General features: G+C 42.6%; 1 protein-coding gene across 24 annotated transcripts in view; it reads right to left on the reverse strand.

Annotated features, from left to right (window-relative positions):
* Positions 1-3,580: 3,580 nt before the first annotated feature.
* Positions 3,581-22,475, reverse strand: part of MEF2C (myocyte enhancer factor 2C) — a 426,321-nt gene continuing 407,426 nt past the window's right edge. For 15 of the 24 annotated variants that reach the window (XM_069224979.1, XM_069225092.1, XM_069225005.1 and 12 more), the window contains 2 exons: positions 18,839-18,974; positions 3,581-7,214 (listed from right to left, as the gene is read on the reverse strand). In XM_069224979.1, the coding sequence (XP_069081080.1) occupies positions 6,893-7,214; positions 18,839-18,974 (458 nt within the window). In that variant the 3' untranslated portion in view covers positions 3,581-6,892. The remainder of the gene's footprint in view (positions 7,215-18,838; positions 18,975-22,475) is intronic. The other 9 variants (XM_069225137.1, XM_069225082.1, XM_069225109.1 and 6 more) reach the window with 1 other exon arrangement.

The raw sequence follows: 22,475 nt of genomic DNA on the forward strand, positions 1-22,475 counted from the left end.
TTTTCTTGCTTAATCCATTCTGTGACTCTGCCTGTTTGTGGATTCCCCATCTGGGTCAGTTTGACAGTTGGGCTGTTCACACCTCTCCTCTAGACAGTGACACAAAGGGGGCTGGGGTGTAGCCTGCATATCTTGATTAGCCATCTGTGCTGGAGGGGAGGAGTGGTCACTCACACATGAAAGGACTGTGCCTGCCCTCACACAATGCAGCCTATGACCCCCTGGTGAGTGTCTGGGGCCTGACCTGGACAAGGAAGGATCTTGCAAACCCTTGAGACTTTGCTTTGAAGTTTGCCAACTTCAAAGGCAGAACTGGGTATAAGAAGAAGACCCAAAACCCCAGACTTTTAGAATATTTCTGGAACCAAGAGGAACCTCTGCCCAGGAGAAGAGCTGAAGAACTGAAGGAGGAGTACTGTCCCTTTGCTGTGTTGCTTTGATGGACTGGCCTGCAGTTGCTGTTTCTGCCTGAAAAGAGTGCAAAGGGTGAACTTTGCTGTGTGTCCTGCTTGAGAAAATTCTCCATTGCTTTGCAGGACTGGCCTGCCGTTGCTGCTTCTGCCTGAAAAGAGTGCAAAGGGTGAACTTTACTGCGTGTCCTGCTTGAGAAAATTCTCCAAGGGCCTGGAGTAGAGCTTGCCTCCTGTTGGAAGTCTCAGGGACATGAAAGACTTCAGTTTCCTCGACCTGCAGCACTGGCAACTGTGTGTTTTGTGCTGTTCCAGAGGAGAAACCACTGCAATGCCGCCAACGACGCCGCTGGCCTGCACCGTGACCTGCCGACGCCACAAGGTGTTGCATTACCCCGCTTGGCACCGCGACCCTGGTCTCCCCGATGCAGTCATCGGACGACTATACCGAGTCACTGCTTGCACCGCAACCTGTGGGCCCCACACTCCGGCATTGCCTGCTCACACCGCCAGCCTGTGCATCTACGATGTCGCCTCTCCTGCTGACACCAGCGCCAGCACCATCCACTCCTGTGTTGTCACCAGGCATCCTGCCTGCACTGTGGTCTGTAGACACCGCTCGTGAGGGTCACGAAGCACCGTCCTGTCCCGCACCACTGGCTTGGGCCTACCGACGACAGCACTTCCGCAACGACGACGCTGCTGCTTGCACCATGACCTGTGTTCACCGCACATCACACCGCCCCACTTCACACCACAGCCCTGGTCTCACCGACACCGCTGGGTGCCGTCACCGAGCCACAGCCCGCACTGTGACCTGTGGGCACCGCAGGTCGCATCGTCCCGCTTCACACCGCAGCCCCGACGCCATCCACGCCGGCGCACCTGACTTCATCAGCCTGGAGTTCGATCTGCAATGCATGTGACCTCAAGGGCCAGACGACTCCTGCACCGACTCCAGAACCAACACCGCAACATCAGCGACGCCGTTCTCCGGAGCTCACCGCAAGGATCACAACACCCTGCAAATCCAAGGTACTGTTTGCGGGTCTTCCCGACATCGTAGCTAGCCCTCAATGCCGTGGCCGGCCTGAACTGTTGGTTTTATTTATCACGATGCCGTCAACTTCAAGGAACTGTATTTTTGAGTAAATCTTGCAGAATTCATATTTTTATTACTATATGTTGGATTTTTGTCATATTTGGTCTTGTTTTATGTTGATAAATATTGGCTATTTTTCTAAAACTGGTATGGTGTCCGTTTGTAGTGTTTTCACTTATTACTTTTTGTTATGTGCAAATGCTTTAATTATGGCTTCTGAGATAAGCCTGACTGCTCGTGCCAAGCTACCAAGGGGGTGAGCAGGGGTTATCTGAGTGGGTATCTCCCTTATCCTGACTAGAGTGAGGGTCCCTACTTGGACATGGTGCAAACCAACTGCCAACTAGAGACCCCATTTCTAACACACTGGTTTTACTCATTTGAGTGTGTGTTCATATTAGCATGTCATCCTTAAATTTCTCTAAATACTTCTTTTGTAGTAAGTATGTCCAATTTCCCAGCCATTCCTCCTTTTCCCTCTCACATTTACTACTGAAACATATACCTAGGTGTGCCATGATTTCTGCTAACATGGCGGAGATCTCTGCACAGAAAATATATGAGGCAGAGGTCTCCTTCAGTAGGTTTGTAAATAGCATTTTGTAGTACGAGTAATACTACCATAGTACCATTTTATGTACTATAAAATGAAGTTTGTGAATAGTCCCCTATGTGAAAATTTACTTATTTTGAACCAAAACTCCGATTGAGAATAGAGCATTTAATTAACAAAGTGATTTATTTGGTGTTCATAATTGCCCTTAGGGTATGAAGCCACTATAATGGTGTTTCCTTGATTTACATACTCACTTAATAAAGCACGAGGTCAGTCAATACAATCATTAAGTCAAATAAACAATCTTGCAACAGGAAACATTTTCCATACTATGATACTGCATGATGAATGCCATTTGTGTGAAAAATTTGACCAGTGAAATGCTTCCATGCAACAGGTATAGATCTGAGGTGCAAGATAACCAGAAGCATATTCTGTGATACTCCATAAAAGAATTAATAATGGAAATGGATTGTGAATTAACTGAGGAGCTTTACACAGAATAACACTACCATTTTGTGACGTTTCAACACTAGCCTATTCGTTCACACCTTACATCTGATCACTGTCCTGGCCTTATCAATGTAGATATTTTGCAAATTGTAGATTTCATCAAAATTAGTGATGCTTTACTATAGAGGCCTATACACAAAAAAGTACACAAAATGGCACTCCTGTAGTACTCTTACATGCCTTTGTAAACCTACCCAAAAACAGCTAAAATGGAAATATTCATGGAACAGTCATGTAGTTAGTACAGATAGAATTGATTGTGCCCTCTTTGCACTTTTACTAAAGAGGAGATAGACGTTTTGTGGTCAATTTACAAAGGCATGTAAGAGTACATAAAACAACACCCCTTTATTTCTGCTTATCGTACTCCTAAATATTTTTGTGAATCAGGCCCCGTGTGTTTAATGCAGCAGTACTATATGAATATACAATTATTAAAATAATGTAAAGGCACACATGCATGGGTGTGGATTCACCATAATGCCTGGAGTGTGAAAGTGGCATCACAACCCCACTGAGCACGGATGCTGTCAAAGAGTTAATCATTTATCGACACCTTAAATTTTGATCATCCTCATATTTTATGCTGAGGGGCAGGGGAAAGGCAAAGGACTGGGAACTACAGAAAAGACACAGGGAGGACTCTTCAACCTCTTCTTCCTCTCACAGTCTTTATGACTCCTGAGATCAGGGGCAGCAAGGGTAGATGCTACCCTGGTTACTGTTAAATGAAAACCATGCCTCCCTGTGGAGAGAAACAGGCCAAATATTTTGTGAAAATATCGAAAGTTGAAGTTGATAACAACATCTAGGCCTCAATAAAAGGGGGCAATAGAGGAAGAAAGACTGTCAGTGCCAAACATATTACCACATATTAGACACTGCATACAAGAAGGGCGTAGATGAGAATAATTCAATATATCTGTTACAAATTGATTTTCTTATGGTCACTTAAACACCAAACCACCAGTTTATAAAAATAAATGATCCAGACACATGTTATCACTAAGAAAGCCAGTAACTTTACTGATTTGTCTGCAAAATACAAATTATACCTTATTTTCAGCAGGAGAAACTTTGAAATTGTCCACGTTTGTTGTTCACTACAGACAGCTGAATTAAGTCCCTTGAGATATACAGATGTGGTTTAACTTAGTTATAACATCTTGTCATCTAGCGGCGACAAAGTCCAGCTTATGCCGCGGTGAGTCTCTGTTTCAAATGCTTGCATGTTCTCATTTACAGTCTACTGAATTTATTTTGTTCTGTTTTATGGAAACAAATACCCACAAAAATGAAAGGATACAGCAAACCAGCTGAAGCAATCCAAGTGCTGCGCTCACTTCAATCGAGTTCAGCTGTGGCTACCTCGTCCAAGGCAGCAAGATTTACACTGATGTTCAGTTGCCTACTTTGAATGAAATTTAGTGCTTTAATCAATGTGAGTGATGCATGGCAAAAACAAGTCATTTGGCTGACATTTCTGAATGTGGATCTTTAAGCAGAAAATAATAGGTGGGGCAACACTTGGATTGCTCCATGTCTTTGGTAAAATATATCAACAAAAGCCTTATATCCATTGTGTCTAGATTCTAAAGCAGTACAACAGGTAACATCCTATCAGTCCTTTGTGAGCCGTGGTAGGAAATTAGCAAAATGTGAGCGATGACATCACAACCGATGGCACGAACAAATATCGATGAAGTACTCCACATTTAGGCAAGAGCCTTTTTTGTTTTAGAAGTGGCTTTTTAGAGAAAAAAAGAAAGGAAAATGATCAAGACATACATTTTTCCTTCCTGGGTGGTAAACAATAGGGAAAGCAAGTACTGCGTCAAGTAATCCCCTGTAGAAGGACCTGGAGAGTAAGGTAGACAGGAAAGGGTAGAGGGGAGATGCCTCTGTATAAACTGTTTCTGGTGGCTCTAGCTTATTCTACACTGCTGTGAAATCTCCAGGAAATCCAATGTTGATGACAGAGAGGTTTTACTTTTGAAATTTAAGCAGAAATGCAAAGAAGAGTTTTGTGCCTACAGTGCATACACCTTGAAAGAGATATGCCAGGGACAAAAACTGAACACGAAAGGCAGAGCTTAGAGCATACAGTATACAAAACTTGTGTTACACTGAAGTCCCTTTTCTAAAAAGATGCTGCTAGGTAAAAATGCCTAAGGTTTGTCTATGCGCATAGATATTTGAAACCAGAATCTGATACAAAATAATGAGAGTGTAAATAAAATGCCACTGTTTGTGCTCAATCATGAATGGTGCCTGATTTTTGAAGTAGCATGGTTTGTCTACATAGCAGGGCTCTGCCCCCCAACTCTTAAATATAAAGGGCTCACAGAAGCCAAAATCAGCTTTACAAATACAATACATGGCAAGTTACATAAGATCAAAGTAGAAAGTTATAATTTACAGAAAGTGATCCGTCACAATCAAGTTGTGCTTTTTTTTTGTTTATTAAATCGGTTTACAAATACATTATAATTCTCGCTATATTGCCATCGTGACAGTAGAACTGATCAGTGCAAACTAGAGGGCCGGTCGGCGTCCACCATTAGGCGATTCTATTCTTCCTGTGCTAGCAGGGAACACAGCCAGGTTTGCTACACACGGCCAAGGGAGCACTCATCCCCTACCCTGCTTCCCTACTTAACTTACAATATACTGAGACTGTATTCTAAAGAGCGAACGCCCCACCCTACATTACATGCGCCGCGAGGCAAGCTTCAAGGTGCTCCTTTACTATTATGGCTATTCTTCATAGTTCCCTAGAAAGACCTTGCCATTGGCAAGTTAGTGCTATCAATACTGATAAAACCCATGTGTACAGAAAAGATGAACTACGGTACGGGATACAATTGCATATTTTAGACAGAGCTAAATTCCACTATTTTTAAACTGGGTACATTAGTACAGCCGCATTGCTACACCGAGGAAAGTGGTTTTGAACAAAGAGGGTGTGTTGCGGTGTGTAGATGAGCTTGATCATCTGCTACAATGCACGAAACAATGTTGCTAGGATCTCATTACTATATACAATGGATATCAGTTCCCAACCTGAATGCAAAATCCTGGCTAATTCAACATGGTTTTGGTTATTACTGAATGACTATGTCTGACCTTACAGATTATCCTTTTGTCTTTTTGTGACATAGTTCACTTTGAATCTACAAACTGGGTGCAGAACTAAATAAAATGACTCCACTGTGCAACTGCACAAGTGTACACTTCCTCCCAACTATTAAGATAACAAAACCTTTTGCTATTACCATAATTAATATATATATTAGAAAGCTATACACAAGCATGTTAATTTCACAGATTCTTTTTAAAAAGGTTCTTAATATTACTTTATATAATTAGAAATACACATTTCAAAAAACAAAACTTCAACGAAGAGAAAAAACTATATCTTGGGTAGCAAAGCGTGGAGTTCTTCATGGCTTTAGGGTTGTGCTTTCTGTACAAAAAAAGCCCATTTTCACTTGTTTTCTTCGGGACTGTGTAAAATATCAGCGAAGCTATCAAGAAAAAAACACATTCTGGCTTAGGTAATCTACAAAAAGCCACAAATGCTTTGCGAAATTTTGTTTTACTTTTCTTTTATATGAAAATAAGCAAAATGCAATGTACATATTTTTATATTTCTATTTTATATGTGTTGCAGACACAGGGTTTAAACTTAAATATACCAGCTTGCACGCGCTCCTGAGCACAACTTCTTCATGGGTAAGCATGGCCCACTTCTAAGCGGCTTCCATGCTCTTGACTGGGCTCCATTTTGCCTAGGTTCACCAGCGCGTCTGTGCGTGTGACACATATGTTCGGTGGCCCCCTCCAGATTTCAGTGATCTCCACCATCTCTGGGTCTGACAAAACATCTGTACATTTTCTATATGTTGCATAACAGCTGCTTTCTCTTTCTGTAATTATTTGCCACTTCTGGCGAACTTTTCTTTTTGTCTATTTACATGTAAATAACGTTGAACCTGCAACATGACACTATATTGTAACATACATTTTGCAAGGGAGCACAACAGTGAGTACAAGTTAGTCTTACAATCTATTTTGTACAAGTGTTCTTTTGTACAACTCAAGTGCTAAGCTTGCTGTCTCATACTTCTCTGCTTAACCTTTTACTGATGCACTGAGGCAATTTGAAAGTACTTTTACAAAAACAGAGTACCTGACTTTTTTTTTCACACACGGCACATATATAATGCATATCTACCCTTCCCACCGCCCACTCCCCCGTAAATGTATAGCACACACACTGCAAGAAAAAACGCATATGCAATCATTTCATCATGTTGCCCATCCTTCGGAGAGCCGCATGCGCTTGACTGTGGGACTTTCCCGTTCGTCCGGCGAAGGTCGGAGCAGTCCAATTGGGGAATGGAAATCGTTCCGGTGATCCTCTCGGTCGCTTCCGTCATAGGAACTGCTGCAGCTGCTCAGACTGTCACCGGGCGATCTCCCCGCCTCAAGGCGCGTGTGGTGATGGTATCCCAATGGCGTGGTGGTACGGTCTCTAGGAGGAGAAACAGGTTCTGACTTGATGTTGAGGCTTTGAGTAGAAGGCAGGGAGAGATTTGTACTCTGAGATAAGTGAGTGCTAGTGCAAACTCTGTAGGAGGAAAGGAGACCCAGTTACAGAATGGGGATGCAAGGAGGCCCCCAGACACTCAAAAACACTCACTGAAATCCCCAGCAGAAAGATTCAAGCAGATATTAGTGCAGCGCAGTGTGAAAGATGAGCGGGCTTCAAGAGATGGCAGAAGGAAGCATGAAGTAAGGGAGTGAAGTCAAATGCTAGCCAGCCCCAACCCCGATGTTTAACCCTAACTTTCATCTTTAAAATACTTCAAAACATTAAATGAAAGAAAATGCAGTGTCAGGGCGAAGCTACCTGCTTGTATAGAATTTGAACTAAATTTTGTGTGGTTGAAGTATATCAGTGAGGGATGTGGAGGAAAAATCTTGGTGAAAACACAGATACAGCAAGCACTAGCATCAAGACAGAATTTTGAAGATTTCTGCAAATAAGTCAACAGTAGCAGCAAAAGAATTAAAGCATAACAGAGATATCTCTCGGTTTTGAAAAAAAATAGCAAGAAATATATCACATACAAATTTCAGTAGCAAATTTCTGCCATTAGGCCAATATAATTATCTGATTAGAAAGAATGCTTGATTTATGAAATAGCAAGGATACTAGCCAAGTGTGTCCTCTGTCCAATCTGTTAATAATTATATATTGGCATTTTCTCTGTAAGAGTTTGTTGTGACTTGCAATGTGAGTTTATATTGATTTACTTGAAAGAGGACGTGCAAACCAAGCAACATCTAATTTGCACTTATTTTGAAACTATTTTCTACCCATTTTGATTTGGGTGAGAATTTTAGTGCTGTCTATCCTTGAGCCTCACAGATAATTTTGCTAATGCTTTTTGCGAACGTTTTGAGTATTTTTGGTGAGATGCTGACGAATATATACCAACAAGAGAGTACCTCAGTGGTTTTCACCACTAGGCCTAAAAGTGGCTTACATTTAGCTTCCATGGCCTATTACTAGGGTGTCATGACATTCAATTATTTCATATTTGTAAGTGTATGTTATATTTTTTGAAACTTCTGGAACAATTGCCATAGAACATGTGGTTTTCAGTGGAATTCTGGATTCGGACGTACCCTTGGGCCACATGTACAAAAGCTTTTGCTTGTGATTTCCAAATAGTGAAGCTTAAAGATTTGCTATTTGGTAATCACAAACACCAGTGTACAAAAGTGTCTGACACATTTTGCGATTCCCAGTGGGTCGCAAATAGACCTACCTCATGAATATTAATGGGTAGGTCTCGGTTTGCAACTCATTGGGAATCATTAAAATCACAGGGATGGTGGCCTTCTGAGGTCAGCAGACCACCATGTCTGTGATGGCTTTTAAATAAAGCATTTATTTTTATTTTTAAGGCAACCCGTTTTCTGTAAAAAGAAAATAGGATGTGTCTAAACAAAAAAAGGAAAGTGTTCTTTTCACTTTTTAAGATTAGGCAGTGGTCTGTGGGGCCACTGCCTGCTCTTAAAAATGTTTTAACAAACATTCACATAGAGCAAAGGGTCCCTTAGGGACCCCTCCCCATTTACAAATGGGTTAACACCAACTTAGTAAATTGCAAATGCTTTGCGCCCACATTTTGGTTGCACAACATTCACACATACCACTGTGATTTGGTATTAGGAAGGGATGCTCTAAACACGCCCCGTACTAATAACGAATTGCAAACCAAATTTGTGATTCTGTAATAGATTACTGAATCGTAAATAGGGCATTGTACATCCCAGAAAGCCTTTTTGCATTTGCAAACGGGCCGATTCTATGAATCGGCCAATTTGCAGCCAGAAAAAAAGCTTTATACACGTGATCCTTAGTAACCATTTCATTTTAGGGCATTAAAATGTCTAATGTTCTTACTTGTAAGAGTTCAAAATTGGTTAGATGATTTTTAGAGCATATATATTTATGGATTTCATTCTATAGTGACTTTTTCTCCAAGCTACCGTTTGAGGTAAGATCACATAAACTACGTGGGTGATAGGCAATTTTGCATTGTGTTCAATGATGATCTAGGGGATGTTGCATCAGCATTTGCAACAATGACCAGTGAATAAATTACGCTGGAACTGACTGACCAGTGCAATACACTTTGAACCAATTAGTGAATGGAAATGATGGTTCAAAATAGATTCAGCATGACAAGACAGAACAGCGTGACATCAGGCTAAACATATTTGGAATCGGTATAATTTATATTTTCTGTCAATTGGTTTATTATATGCAGAACGGGCTCATGTTTGTTGAAGAAAAGATTTGGAGAGAACATCAGACACATTACAGCATATTTGCAAAAAGCTTTTTCATTCAGATTTTCGAAATGGTAACACTAGATTGCAAGATATATAGGTGGCTTGTATGAAATAAGTATTACACATTAATACTAATGGAAGAATGGCATGGTCAACCCTACAACTAAGTAAAATATGTGTGTTTAAAAAATAGGTGTACAATCAGGGCAAATAACAGAAAGATTTTTCCTTTTGTGAGCTTGAGCAGATACAAAGAAAATAAAGCTAACAATCGTACCTGAAGTTATGGAAACATATTGAAATTCATTTTTGCTACAATAAATTTTGACACACGCTGAAAATTGGAGAGTCTACAGACTTTCGAACAAAAGGTCATTTTCCACTGAGTTCAAAGCTGTCTATTATGAGTGATTTCTTTTTTCAGTAATCAGTTTCAGTTCTATGACTAAATTAGCTTTTATAAAAGGAACAGATTTATTTACTTTTTTAAAAAAGGCTTTATTTCTTGAGAATCCATTAATTCTGCCATGAAATTATTATTTTTGTTCTAAATTGTTTGATTTTCTTGATAGGTTCATTTACTGTTGTCACAGATTAATTTTTCTTGCCATTTTCTCAGGGTATTTTTTTTTTTATGAAATTGTAAGTTGCACTTTAAAGTAAATTTATCAATTCACGCCAAAGCTTTCGCTAATAATAATAATAACCATAATAATCATAATAATACTAATAATAGCCAGAACAATAATAATACTTGGTGAGTCCACTCCAAGGCAACATAGTGACTACTAAATAGTAAAAAAAAAAGGTAATACTTTGGAATCCTGATTTTCTTTTTTATGTTTCCAACTAAAGGGTATCTGTTTTCAGTACAGAGCCCTGAGTATGTGTGTAAACCATCCAGCAGTCTCCATTACCTAGTGAGGCGTAGTGATGCTGATATGTAACAACTAAGACCTGCTGTGCTTGTGTTACACGTGAGCACCCACAGGGAACAGTGCATTACATTGAGTGACAACTAAGACCTGCTGTGCTTGTGTTACACGTGAGCACCCACAGGGGACAGTGCATTACATTGAGTGACAACTAAGACCTGCTGTGCTGGTGTTACACGTGAGCACCCACAGGGGACAGTGCATTACATTGAGTGACAACTAAGACCGGCTGCACCTGTGTTACATGTGAGCACCTGTGAGGAACAGTCCATTATAATGTGTGACAACTAAGACCTACTGCACTTGTGCTACACAAGCACACGCGTGGAACAGTACATTAACAATGTGTGACAACTAAGACCTACTGCACTTGTGCTACACAAGCACACGCGTGGAACAGTACATTAACAATGTGTGACAACTAAGACCTACTGCACCTGTGTTAGACATGAGCACCCACAGGGAACAGTGCATTACAATGTGTGAGAACTAAGACCTGCTGCACTTGTGTTACATGTGAGCACCCGTGAGGAACAATACATAACAACATGTGACAACTAGGACCTGCTGCACTTGAGTAACAAATGAGCACCTGTGTAAAACAACACAGATATTGATGTATATTGCTCGAACTTAGGTTACACATGGTCGCGTTTTTCTATTAGTTGATGTACATTTCAGTTGTCTTCCTTAAAAGTGTGTGTGGGGGACAAATTTTGAGTTCCATTTTTTTAATAGAGATTTACTTGTTAGTGTAATTGTGCGCTTTTCTGATGTCATGCAGCTGGTCCAAGACGAGGCTCAAGGGTGAGCTGCTAAAATCAAACACCTAAAAGGCTGAGATGCTTTTTATGGGCCCATGGAAAGAATTATGAGGCATATTTACAAGCCCCTAATGCCTCCTTGTACCGCATCAGCGTCACTTTTTTTATGCTAATGTGGCGTTAAGGAGGCATTTTTGCTGCGCCGTATTTACAAAGTAGTGCAATACATGCATTGCCCCACTTAGTAACCCCTTGTGCTGCATTATACCTGCGCCAGGCATAATATATGCAAGCAGGGCTTCCGGCACTAGGAGGCCCGCAAAAATGGCACAGTGACATTTACAAGATTTCACTGCACCACTGTTGGTGTCATTTTTAACGCCTGCTTAAAGCAGGCATTAAAATGACGCAGCAATAGCAACCTATGGGCCTCCCTGCACTATGCTGCACTAGCATCAACATTTTTAGTGTTAGTGCAGTAAAGCACCACAATAGCGTCAAAAATTCTGACGCTATTGGCCTAAAGACCGCCATGGTGCACCGTATCATGGTTTTGTTAGGTGCCGGTAGGGGGCCGCAAGAACAGTGGCATATATTCTATGATGAGCCACTTTCTTGTAAATATACCCCTACGTACCTTAGAGTTAAACTAACAAGGAAGCTAAATTAGAATGCCACAATGTCTTTAAAGGTAATCGTGATTCATTTCTTGTACAAGTGCTCCACCTGCTGGAAAATGTGTATATTTGTATTATGTTCTCTATACAATGCGTTGGACTGGTAATGCTATTGTGGTGGGAAGCCTTCGACGACAAACGGTAAAATTACGTTGGTATTGTACGTGTGCCTGACGCATAGAAAGGGTTCCGTGTGCCTATATATCCGTAGATATTGAGGCGATGTGACAATATTATCTTTCAGCATCGCCGCCTTGAGGACAGTGGGAAGACCGTGGAAGCATTAAACAGATACATTATATCTATTTACTGTAAGCATGTATGTGTTTGTTTAAGTTCATTGGTAGGAATATGGAATTCATTATACTGTCTGTGATATCATGATTCCAAATTTACTGTTCATGTTAACAACGGATTTTAGTGAGAAACTGAACTCGGTGTTCCAGGTTTTATGAAAATTGAACGTAACAAAATCGTGTGCCCGATGTTTCTGCTTGTTCGGTGCTTCTGAGGGATTTTAATAAATATGACAAGCATTTACAGGAGGTGACATCAAACTGGCCTTAAGACGTTCAAGATGTTTAGGGAATTGTCAATAGCGCCATAGCCCCGTGCGTGCCAAGCCGCAATCAGCAGAGAGGGCCACGGTGGGCAGCATTGCTAGATTAAACGCGCGTTTTTGGACAGACCGGATTGCTGCACTCATCCCTTTACTATTTAAGGGGCTTCCGTTTTTTAACTGTCCGGGCATGAAAAGTATTAGGATGTCTTGATGCGCATTGTTTTAACAGCGTAGAGCAGTGCGCTTCTTCAGTAGTCATTCCATCAGGACAGGGACCCTTTGTACTATACCAAGTGAAGCCCCAACCCACACTGACCTGCAGCCCCTAGGACAGTTCGTCCCATTCCAAAATGGCAGCGTTGTTTCGCATTTGAGATGTGAGCTAGATGAGAATGGATTCCTCTAATGATGGTGAAAATCGGTACAGGGAAACTTCGGACTCTTACACAAAGAATGATTCGTCACAAAGCCATTCCGCACCTTCATGGTAAAAGCAAGGTGGCCATGTGATGTTCAGGCCTATGGAAGGAAACCTACAAGACTGTGCCTGCACACAATGTCTCTCTGCAACCCGCAGGTGCACATATCATGAGCTAGAGTGCCGCAGTGGAGCAGATACGAGGCCATGAAAGTGGTATAGCTATCAGAATACAAACACACTTCGACATTTTATTTATCGTTGCTACCAATTAGCATCTGCAGAAGATCAGATTGTTTGAATGAAGATATGCGTATTGTCACCACAATGCATGAAAGATCATGGACCATGCTGGCTTGTGAAGGGAGTCAAGGAGGTACCGAGTCCCCGAAGGACACGTTGTTTACAGGGTTCCATTTCGATGGCTATAGTCAAGGACTTACAAAGTTCTCTTGATGAGACCAAAAAACGTCCCCCACCTTTTTCTGGTGGTTGGAGAGCGAGTGGTCATTTCTCTATTGATGAAACTGCATGCGGGCTGTAACAGGACATGTGTCGACGCCTGGCTGAGGTTGCCCCTTCCATTTACCTTAAGGCAGTGAAGTGGGTGGTGGCCAGTGGAGAAGTGGTAGTATTTAAACAGGCTGTGGTATTTTTGCCGCTTGTCAATTACCATCAAGCAACTAATGCAGAGAACACCATACTGGTTTAACCTTGTCGTTCCACAATATGGCTGACTATTCCAGTGGGTACAGCTGGAAGGAAATGTATTTAATGACAGCTGCCATTGGGAAAAACAGCAGCATTGCATGATTCTTAATAAAATCCAGATGGATCAATTTAGTTTGGAAAAAAGATGTGAACTCTTGAATTCCAAATAAGGAGGGGTGGGGCAGAAGTGAATAATCGGTGTACAAATAGAGATAAAGAGAATCCCCTTAATTCGTGTGTCCAATTGGTTTCAGCTGCTCTATTTTCACACAGGTATGTCATACACTAGTGCTTATTTTGTAAAAAAAAAATAAGTGCCGGGGGCAATCCCACAGCTGATGTGATCGAAAGCCAGGTGTGGTCCGAATATGAAGGCTCATAATCTTGATTCCACTTCCTGCCCATTTCATCCACCTCCAGGTACTCCCTGCCCTTCACTCTTTCAGATTCTTTTACATTCATGTTTTTTCTTTGTCACTGTTTACCATCTTTCTCTTCCTCCTTCTCTCCTCCTTTTGTGTTTTTCTTTCTTTTACTGGTCAAAATCTGATGAAGAATAAAAGTGCCAGTCCCCAAAAATGAATTTCAGTGGGGCCCACCTGCAACCACCAGCTCATATTAAGCACTGGCCTGCACTTTTATTTTATATGTTTGGAGGAGTTCTGAATAATACGCAACATCTGAGAAGGGCATGTAGATTTTCATGGCATCTGCACGAGTGACATTAGAGCTGAAATATGTACTGGAAAGAAATCATATGAATGTCATGCAAAACAGGGGAAAGCTATGGCATCTTGGGGGATTTATAATAAGGCAGAGAATGCAGAGTCCACCATGTGGCCTTGTGCTCCTGCTATAATGCTATATTGATGGACAAGCTTTAAAGGAAACTGCCTGTACCACACCATTAAATGCAACAGACAACAAAGTGTGAAATGCTTGAATTAATCTCAGCCATTGGTGATTGCTTGGCAGCATTCCAGTCCATCATTTTTTGTCCACTGTGCCACCCTGGATAGACCGCTCACCTTATGCAAGTCAGAACTGATGCTGCTGCCCATGGCAAGAGTCCATCCTAAACTACCAAGTAAGACCCCCTTCAGAAGGGAACACAAGCTACTCCAGACCAGTTTAAACTTACATGTGCTGTCAGTAGGGTGGGTGCAGCTTCAATCCTATGTTGCAATGAACATGGGACCCACATCTGGTCATACCCGTCAGACTTGGGGCATCAACTACATCAAAAAACAAGGTGATGGATGGAATCCTTGAATTAAACTGAGCTACTGGCGATTGGTCGGGCCACAACCCATTTCACAACTTTTTCACGCACTCTGCAACTCTAGACACAGGCCCATCCATATGCAAACCAGTACTGCCAATGCTCTTCATCAAGTGGCCATTGATCGGGTGGCTGAAAAACGAAAACAAAGCTAGATAGATTTTCTTAATTGGCTGAAGCCTTTGGGCGCACATTACGCATCAACTTCTACAGAATTAGCATATTTAAATTTATATATGTCTAAGTAAAATGACAATAATGTTTCGGTAAGGCCCTGTTGACAGTCTGAGTGCAGATAGTACTTCTGAGGCCTTGACCCACTTGTGGGGTATTTCTTGATATATGAATTCGTAAGGAGACTTCTAAGGCGAAGGCACTGCCACTGCTACTGTTAATAATCCCAGGATGAGTTTTACAAGGAGGGTCTGAAATCAACACACACTGGTTAATATATCTTCCAAAGGGACGTTGTTTAAATAATGGTGTTTCTGTGTCTTAAAGTAACTGAGCTCTTCAGATTACATTTATTGTGAAAGTATTGTTTAGGTCTTTTAAGTCTTTGTAGTTCCTTTAATCATTTTATGGTGTAAATGTTTTTTAAAGTGTGCAGTCTCAAGGTAGAATATGCACGTTACACCAGGCTGCACACATGGACGTCTTTTAGGGGTCGCAGCTGCGACCCCTGGCTTCCCCTCTGCTGCTCCTGGCTCTGACCTTGCGACCCCTGGCACTGTATTGGCGACCCCTAGCCTCAGAACTGGCCAATTCAGTGCTAGGAACACAAGGGCAGCTCGTCCTTATTGAGGATCCCTTCTCTCTGTTTCCTGTCGATTTGTTATTACAGTAATAATGAATAACAACATATTATTCACTGTTACTGTAAGAAAAATGGAGTACAGTTAGCTAGAGCTGAGGTAAGTAAAAATGCTTTTAAATGTATGTTGTGTGTGCGCTTGTGGGTGAAAGTGTGTTTATGTGAGTAACTGTATGCAAATGTGAATTTGTGTGTATGTGTAAGTATCTGTGTAAGAGTCAAAGGGCGTGTGATGTCATTTCCGCTACCCCTGGCATTTCGGTGAATTGACGTCCACGGCTGCCCACTCATTTTCTAAATGACTGCTACAGTGTCTGTGAGCACGCTTTGAGAATTTAGTCCAGAAATGTCTCTCTATGTCCACTAGGAGTCAGCAGTACACGGATAATGCATTCCACGTCCATGATTTGATCGCAGTATATTATCAAACTGGTAGCATAGAAAGGTCTGGAGGTATAGCACGACTCCCTGTCACAACACGCAGACAATTTGAAGCGGTTTGCTCGGCTCCAGGTCGGCGCTGCTTTGCCTGATGACTTTTAGAAATGTATGCAGTGTGAAAAGAGCTTTGATTGAAGCTCCAGAATTCGTTCCAGTGTGCAAGGCGTCTGGTCCCTTACATTGAGTCCAGACCTGGCTGCCCTCATTAAGGTGATTTCTGCAGTGGAGTGGGCGCAGGTGCCAATTTTGCACTGTGGCAAATTGGCCACCTTCGTTCAATTACTGGCCGGCGAGGCACGTTGAGGTGAACTTCAAAATGCCGGCTGAATGCACCGCAACAATGGGAAAAAATGGTTGTTTGTGGAGATATTGCGAGCTCTTACAACAGCAGCTCACTGATGATAACCATGTGTGCCCGTTCACCACATTTCATGGGTATCTGACCTGAAACAGGCGCCTTGATGACATCCCATGTATGACTCCTTCCCCCTGACAAGCAGGTCAAATTTATGTTTTTTGCTCTGGTGCAATTGGTGGTGGTGGTGGGGTGAGTGGGGGGGGTGTTGATTCAGAGGCGCGGGGTGGGGGGAGGGGGGTGGAGGTGGCGTCAAGAACTTGAAGCTACAGAAAGTGACCAGGATTCTGACCCCCATCGGCATCTGTCCTCTGTCCCTGGTAACATTTTGGGACTCTTGAAGCAGAAGCCTACTGGGCAGTTCCAGGGACACCAAAGGGCAAGCCTGACTATCCCTTATTGCCATCCATGCTGACAGAAGGAAAGTGCTGCTCATGTATGTATCTGATTGATTATGATCATGCCAGTGACACATATGATACATGGAGGATGGCATCAGTGTTCAGTGGCAGAGTTGTATGCGGGCTCATGCACCACTGGTTGCACAGTAGGTGTTGAACTCCAAGAGGAAGCACATTGTTGCTGCAATGTTGCCAGCAGCCCCACAGCAGCACTGATTGCTCGCCTGTGAACAGACATTCATGCACCAGACGATGGCTAATATCTGTCATTCACTCATGGCGCAGCCATTCCCCTCAATTACCGCGTCTTTGAAGGACAGAAACCTGTGGTCATGCACTGTGGAGCAACACAATCCTCTAACCACCTCATCAGTAGGAGGAACAGACATATCATTACCACCATCATTTCCTCTGTCACAGACTTTACAATCCCTCTGAAGTTCTGCCCACCTCGTGTGATATTCTTAGAGCATCTGAGGACCCCCGAAGATACGGTTTTACCAGTTGATGTCTAGTCCATTTCATGTGGCACAGTCCGCGCTTCTTCTTTTCTGAATTTTACAGCGTAGTTGTCATCAAGGTACCTTTCTTTAAAGAATTATGGGATTTATTGCATTATATTTTAGTTTTAGTTTTTTCCAGTTATTTCAGAACCCATCATCTTTGCAAGTTTGCCAAAAATTTGAGAGGCAGTGCTATTGCTTGTGTTATGCCCCTGTTTGTCTGGTAGTTCAGGCTGGGGAGCAGGGTCAAGACTGATTTGCATCTGGTTGGGTACAAACTGGAATGGCTGGTCAGCAAAAAACAATGTTTAAATAAGTTAAATATGCTGCGTAGGCATTATATAACGCATACCCAGTAAACACCGAAAGGTCCCTATCTCTTTGCATTCCCCTACAAGAATCCCACACTATGGACTAATTTTCGTGTTTGTTATTGTTAGTGCAGTAAAAAAAACTTATAGAGCCTGGTTGGAGTGGCCGTGGCTTCGTTAGCACTCGAACACGCCCCTCATCAAGGATCAAAAAAGAGACACAACTCGCTATGGCACGCTCTAAATGGTGAAGCTTGAAAAGCGAACTCGCTTCCTCTTGATTCTGTAGAACAGAGATTCAAACTGTCTATTATGAGGACTTTATTTCAACTGCATTAAATCACAATTAAAACAAGGGGGTCTGGAATTGACTATGTCTTTAGTTAATTGAAATCTCTTTTAATCCTATCTTTATCCACTCTTTCCAGTCACAAGTTGCACGTTTTTTTTTTTTTTTTTTTAAATATTGGGAGACGCTCTTAAATGTTGTTGTTGCTTCGAGACAGAAAGGTACACAATCGTTGTCTGGTAATTTAGAATTTAGAACATTCGATCAGGTTTGAGGACGGGGGTGAGGGGTTGAGAGTAAGGACAGAACAGAGCGGATCCTCTTGCTCCAGAGAGCCTCTCTTCCTCCTAAGCAGTAAGGTGGTCAGTTTTAAAGGGCCCACCCTTTGCGGACATTCGCTTTTGAACACTCACATTCCCAACATCGATTTTTTGCCCGTTTTTTTGTTAAAGCAGTATAATATTGCTTTCTATGTTTTTATTTTCTGTAAAATAAGTTATATGTTCTTATATGCTTGCGCTTGGGGAGCTGACATCATCTGAATATAAAGATATCACTGGTTTGACTCTCTAGGTAGAAAGGGCAAACTGTGGGTGTCAACATAGGCAGATCCCTCTTAGAAGAAAAAATTACTTAGATTTTCCTTTCCTTCTGCTGCTGATGTTTTAGGGGTTTGCAATGTGATTGATAACTAGACAACAGAGAGCCCTGAAGAATAGATGTAAGCAAACAATATCTTTAAGCTGCCTGACACCAGACACTTACAAGGTTTATGACATGACAGGATCCTTGATGCAGAGATGTGTCTCTGCTTTGAGGGTGACAGCAAAGGTTTAGAAGTGAGAAGCAAATGGAGGGAGGGGCTGGTTCTGTTGCGGGTGACTGTTGTGAACCCAACATAATGTGCAGCAATATACTTACCCGAGCTGACTGAGTGCAGACGGTCCCATGTTATGAAGGTGGTGCTGTTGCCAGCCAGTCACTGAACCAAGATGGAGGGCGCTGGCTGTATTAAACCCAGACAGTGATGTTAGGTCTGCACTGCTTAGCGAGTATTCTGGAAGAAAACACATAAACAAAGCAAGGAAACTTTGAATATAAGTGCATTCTGTACAATCAAGATATGTAAAGTCTGAGTCACAAAGGTAAATCTACACTTTCCTGTAAGTTTATGATTGTTTGCTATTCACAAAGCTATCTTACAAGTAGTATCCTTATGACAGTCCTATCTTTCTGTGTGCAGGGACTCCTTAGGCCCCAAGTGAGGTAGACTGACCATCATTCGATAAACAATTGGCTAAAATATGTACATAGTGTAAAACATCAAATTAAAACCTTTCTAAGCAATTTCCTCTCTAGACCAGAGTCACTGTTCCCCCTAGTGGATGGGAGAGTTAAAACAGATGTGCTGCTGGTGTGGAGAGGGGAAGAAGGCCAGCGTTGCCATTTTACTTTGCATGTATTTGAGACAGGACAGCCTAGATACAGATTGTGAGACTCGTGTTTGTTTGTAGTAGTGTCCATGGGAATAGTGTGAGGCATTAAAGGTGACAACAGGTGGCAAAGGTGTTTGGGGTGATGGCACTAAGTGCTCACTGATGCCTGCATCAGAGGTACTGAGGTCGCAGTCCAAGCCAAAAACAAAATTCAGAGGTACTGAGGTCGCTGTTCAAACCAAGGACAAAATACAGAGGCTACTCTTCGGCACTTGGGCCCAGGCTAATACAAATTTGAGGATATATTTACTAATCTTTCATGCATGGCAGCAAGCAAAGATGTTGTGCTGCATTCTGTCAATGGGAGAGCACAGAAATGCCTCATATGTACAAGATATGGGGCATAACCGCCAACACAGACACTCTTGCATGAGAGGCAAGAGGTGCCTGCATTACAGGCAGTATTGTTTTTGTGCAGGAAGGGACATCTTCCTGCACAAAAACAATCTTTAGAGGTATTTTCCTTTTTCTACATGTGCTGCAGAATGCAGCACATGTTGAAAGAGGAAATAAAAAGGAAAAATAAAGATAGTTCTCCTTCTTACGCCTCACTGGATAAGGTGTAGCATTATGACACATAACCAGGTTTACTAGCTTTAGTGAATCTGGGAATGTACCAAAGTCCATGGATGGATGCACGGGAACGCCCATGCTCCTCCTGTGCCATGCCTCCCAGCTTGAAATGTAACATAAGGCAGCACAGGCAGCTGCGTTGCATTACATTTCTTTACAAAGCAGCGAAAATTCACCTTAAGTTTCTAGCTGAGGTGAGTGGAGTTGGTGTTACTTCAAGCTGCTTGGACCACTAGGATGTAGGCCAAGGTGGTATTTGCTTGCCAAGCAGCTGAGCCTCTGTCTTTTCGCCACTCATTTTTAAGCAGTTCTGATGCATCCAGTTCACTGTGTCAGTCTTGTAGTCACCAATATTTTTCTAGAGGCCTCTTCATTTTGGGATATTGAAATCAAAATGTGGGTATTGTCAGCATATGACATCAGGCTCACGCCAGAAGAACTTACTATTTTGGCTAGAGGAGCTATATATATAAATACATATATGTTAAAGAGGGTAGAGCTGAGTACCAATCCCCACATTACACCGCACAGATGGAAAAAGGCAGTAGCTCATATAGGGGACATGCTACACATTGGACTCTGTTTTCAAGGAACAATTTAACCAGACAAGAGCCGCTTCAGCAGATCCATAATTCTAGTCTTTATAGGAGTAAGGCAATGGAAATTGTGTCAGTGGTCGCAGAGACATCCAACAAGACCAAGAAGTGCTACCCTGGTCTAGGATGTCTCTGAGCCTGCAGGGTACTCTGTACTATGGTGTGGTCTAAAGCCTTAGGGGCATATTTAAGAAAAGTGGTGTGCACAAAGTGCAACACCACTTTTCTTGCGCCCCTTAGCACCCCCTCTAACACCACCATGTGTTCGCCATATTTAAAATACAGCGCCCCATGGCAGTAGTTAGGGGACTGGCTCAGAATCTTTTATGCTAGTACGGCGCTTTGCAGATTAGCACTGAAAATGTTGACGCTAATCCTGCAAAGCATCCAGAGGCCCATTGTAATCAATGAAAGCCTCCTTTTAATGTCTGCTCTGGGCAGACATTACAAATTCTGAAAAATATGACACAAAGAAATCTGTTAGATTTCTTTGCGTCACTTTTTTGCCTCCTCCCCTCCCCATGGGGGAATACCCCTAATGCATACATTAGGCCTGGTGCAGGCATAATGTAGCGCAAAGGGTTACAAAGTGGTGAAATGCATGCATTGCACCAGTTTGTAAATTTGGTGCTGTGTTTTTGACCTTCTAACGCCACATTAGTGTCAAAAAGTGACACTAAAGTGATAATAGAATGGTGCTAGGGGCTCTTACATATGGCCCTAACTGTGTAGAGTCCAGCAGGAAATGATCTTCCAAATGTTTGGAAAGGTACATACTAACAGTTTTTCCAGAATCTTGGCAGGCAGTGGTAATAGCGAGAGGGTTCAGAAGTTTGATGGAAGAGGCAGGTCTGCTGGTTCTTTTCAACAGCAGTCTGATAAAAGTCTTCCTGCAGATAAGGAGTATGGTACCCCATTTAAGTGATGTAAAGCAGATGCTGGTAAGGACTGAAGCTGTGCTTTCTGCCACTAAGCTACTGATGGCCAGTGGACGCGGGTCAAAAGGAGAGCGTGACTTAATTTCTGCTAAGAGATGCTCCACTTGAGATGTAATCAACAGAGAAAACTTTTCACAGGAAACAAAACATTGTGAAAAAGGACAAAACGGGGAATATGTGTAATGGGTACTTTGCAGTTAGAGGTGCATCCTAGACGCAGTTGCGGCTCGTGCAACTTTAAGGGGGCGGGGCTGAGCACAGGGGAGGAGAATTAAATACAAAATAATAACAATTTAGAAAAACACCTGCATTCCTGTGCCACACTGCTCCTCTGCCTACTCTGTCTTCTGCTGCAGGCACAGGCTCCCAGCCTGCCCTGCGCCAATCCTGACGCTGCTTAAGGCAGCGTCAGGATTGCCTTGGAGCGCCCAGCCAGGGCGCTCCCAGGCAGACTGGGAGCCTATGCAGGCTCTCTCCAGGCCAGCAATTGTGTCGCGGGGCTGGAGAGAGCTCTGGTGCATGTGTGTTAGGCCGGCCAAACACACATGCGCTCGGAGGGGGAGTGCTGAGCACTCCCACACATTGCACGTCACCCCCATGGGCTGCACCTTTTCCCAAAAACGACCATAAACACAGTTTATGATCGTTTTGGGGGAAAAGGTTTGCAGCTGCCGCTGCTGATGGGGGGAATGGGGGAGGGAAAGGGGCGACGCTCCTCCGCCCCTATGGAGGAGCAGCCCCTGCCTAGACGTTAGGATTTGCCACCTAAGAAGAGGCTGCACTATACACAAGGCTGGAGAACACGTTTGCCTAGCTGTGGCAATAAATCACATATTTGTCAGGTGCTCTGGGCACACAAACAACAGCTAGAAGTACAAACACTCATGGGAAATTAGACAGAAGTTAACATTTAAAAGTTAAAAAAATGATAAGGCAGCCCCACGTGTCCGTTCGC

Source organism: Pleurodeles waltl, chromosome 1_1 (assembly GCF_031143425.1).
Source record: "Pleurodeles waltl isolate 20211129_DDA chromosome 1_1, aPleWal1.hap1.20221129, whole genome shotgun sequence".
Taxonomy (NCBI): Eukaryota; Metazoa; Chordata; class Amphibia; order Caudata; family Salamandridae; genus Pleurodeles; species Pleurodeles waltl.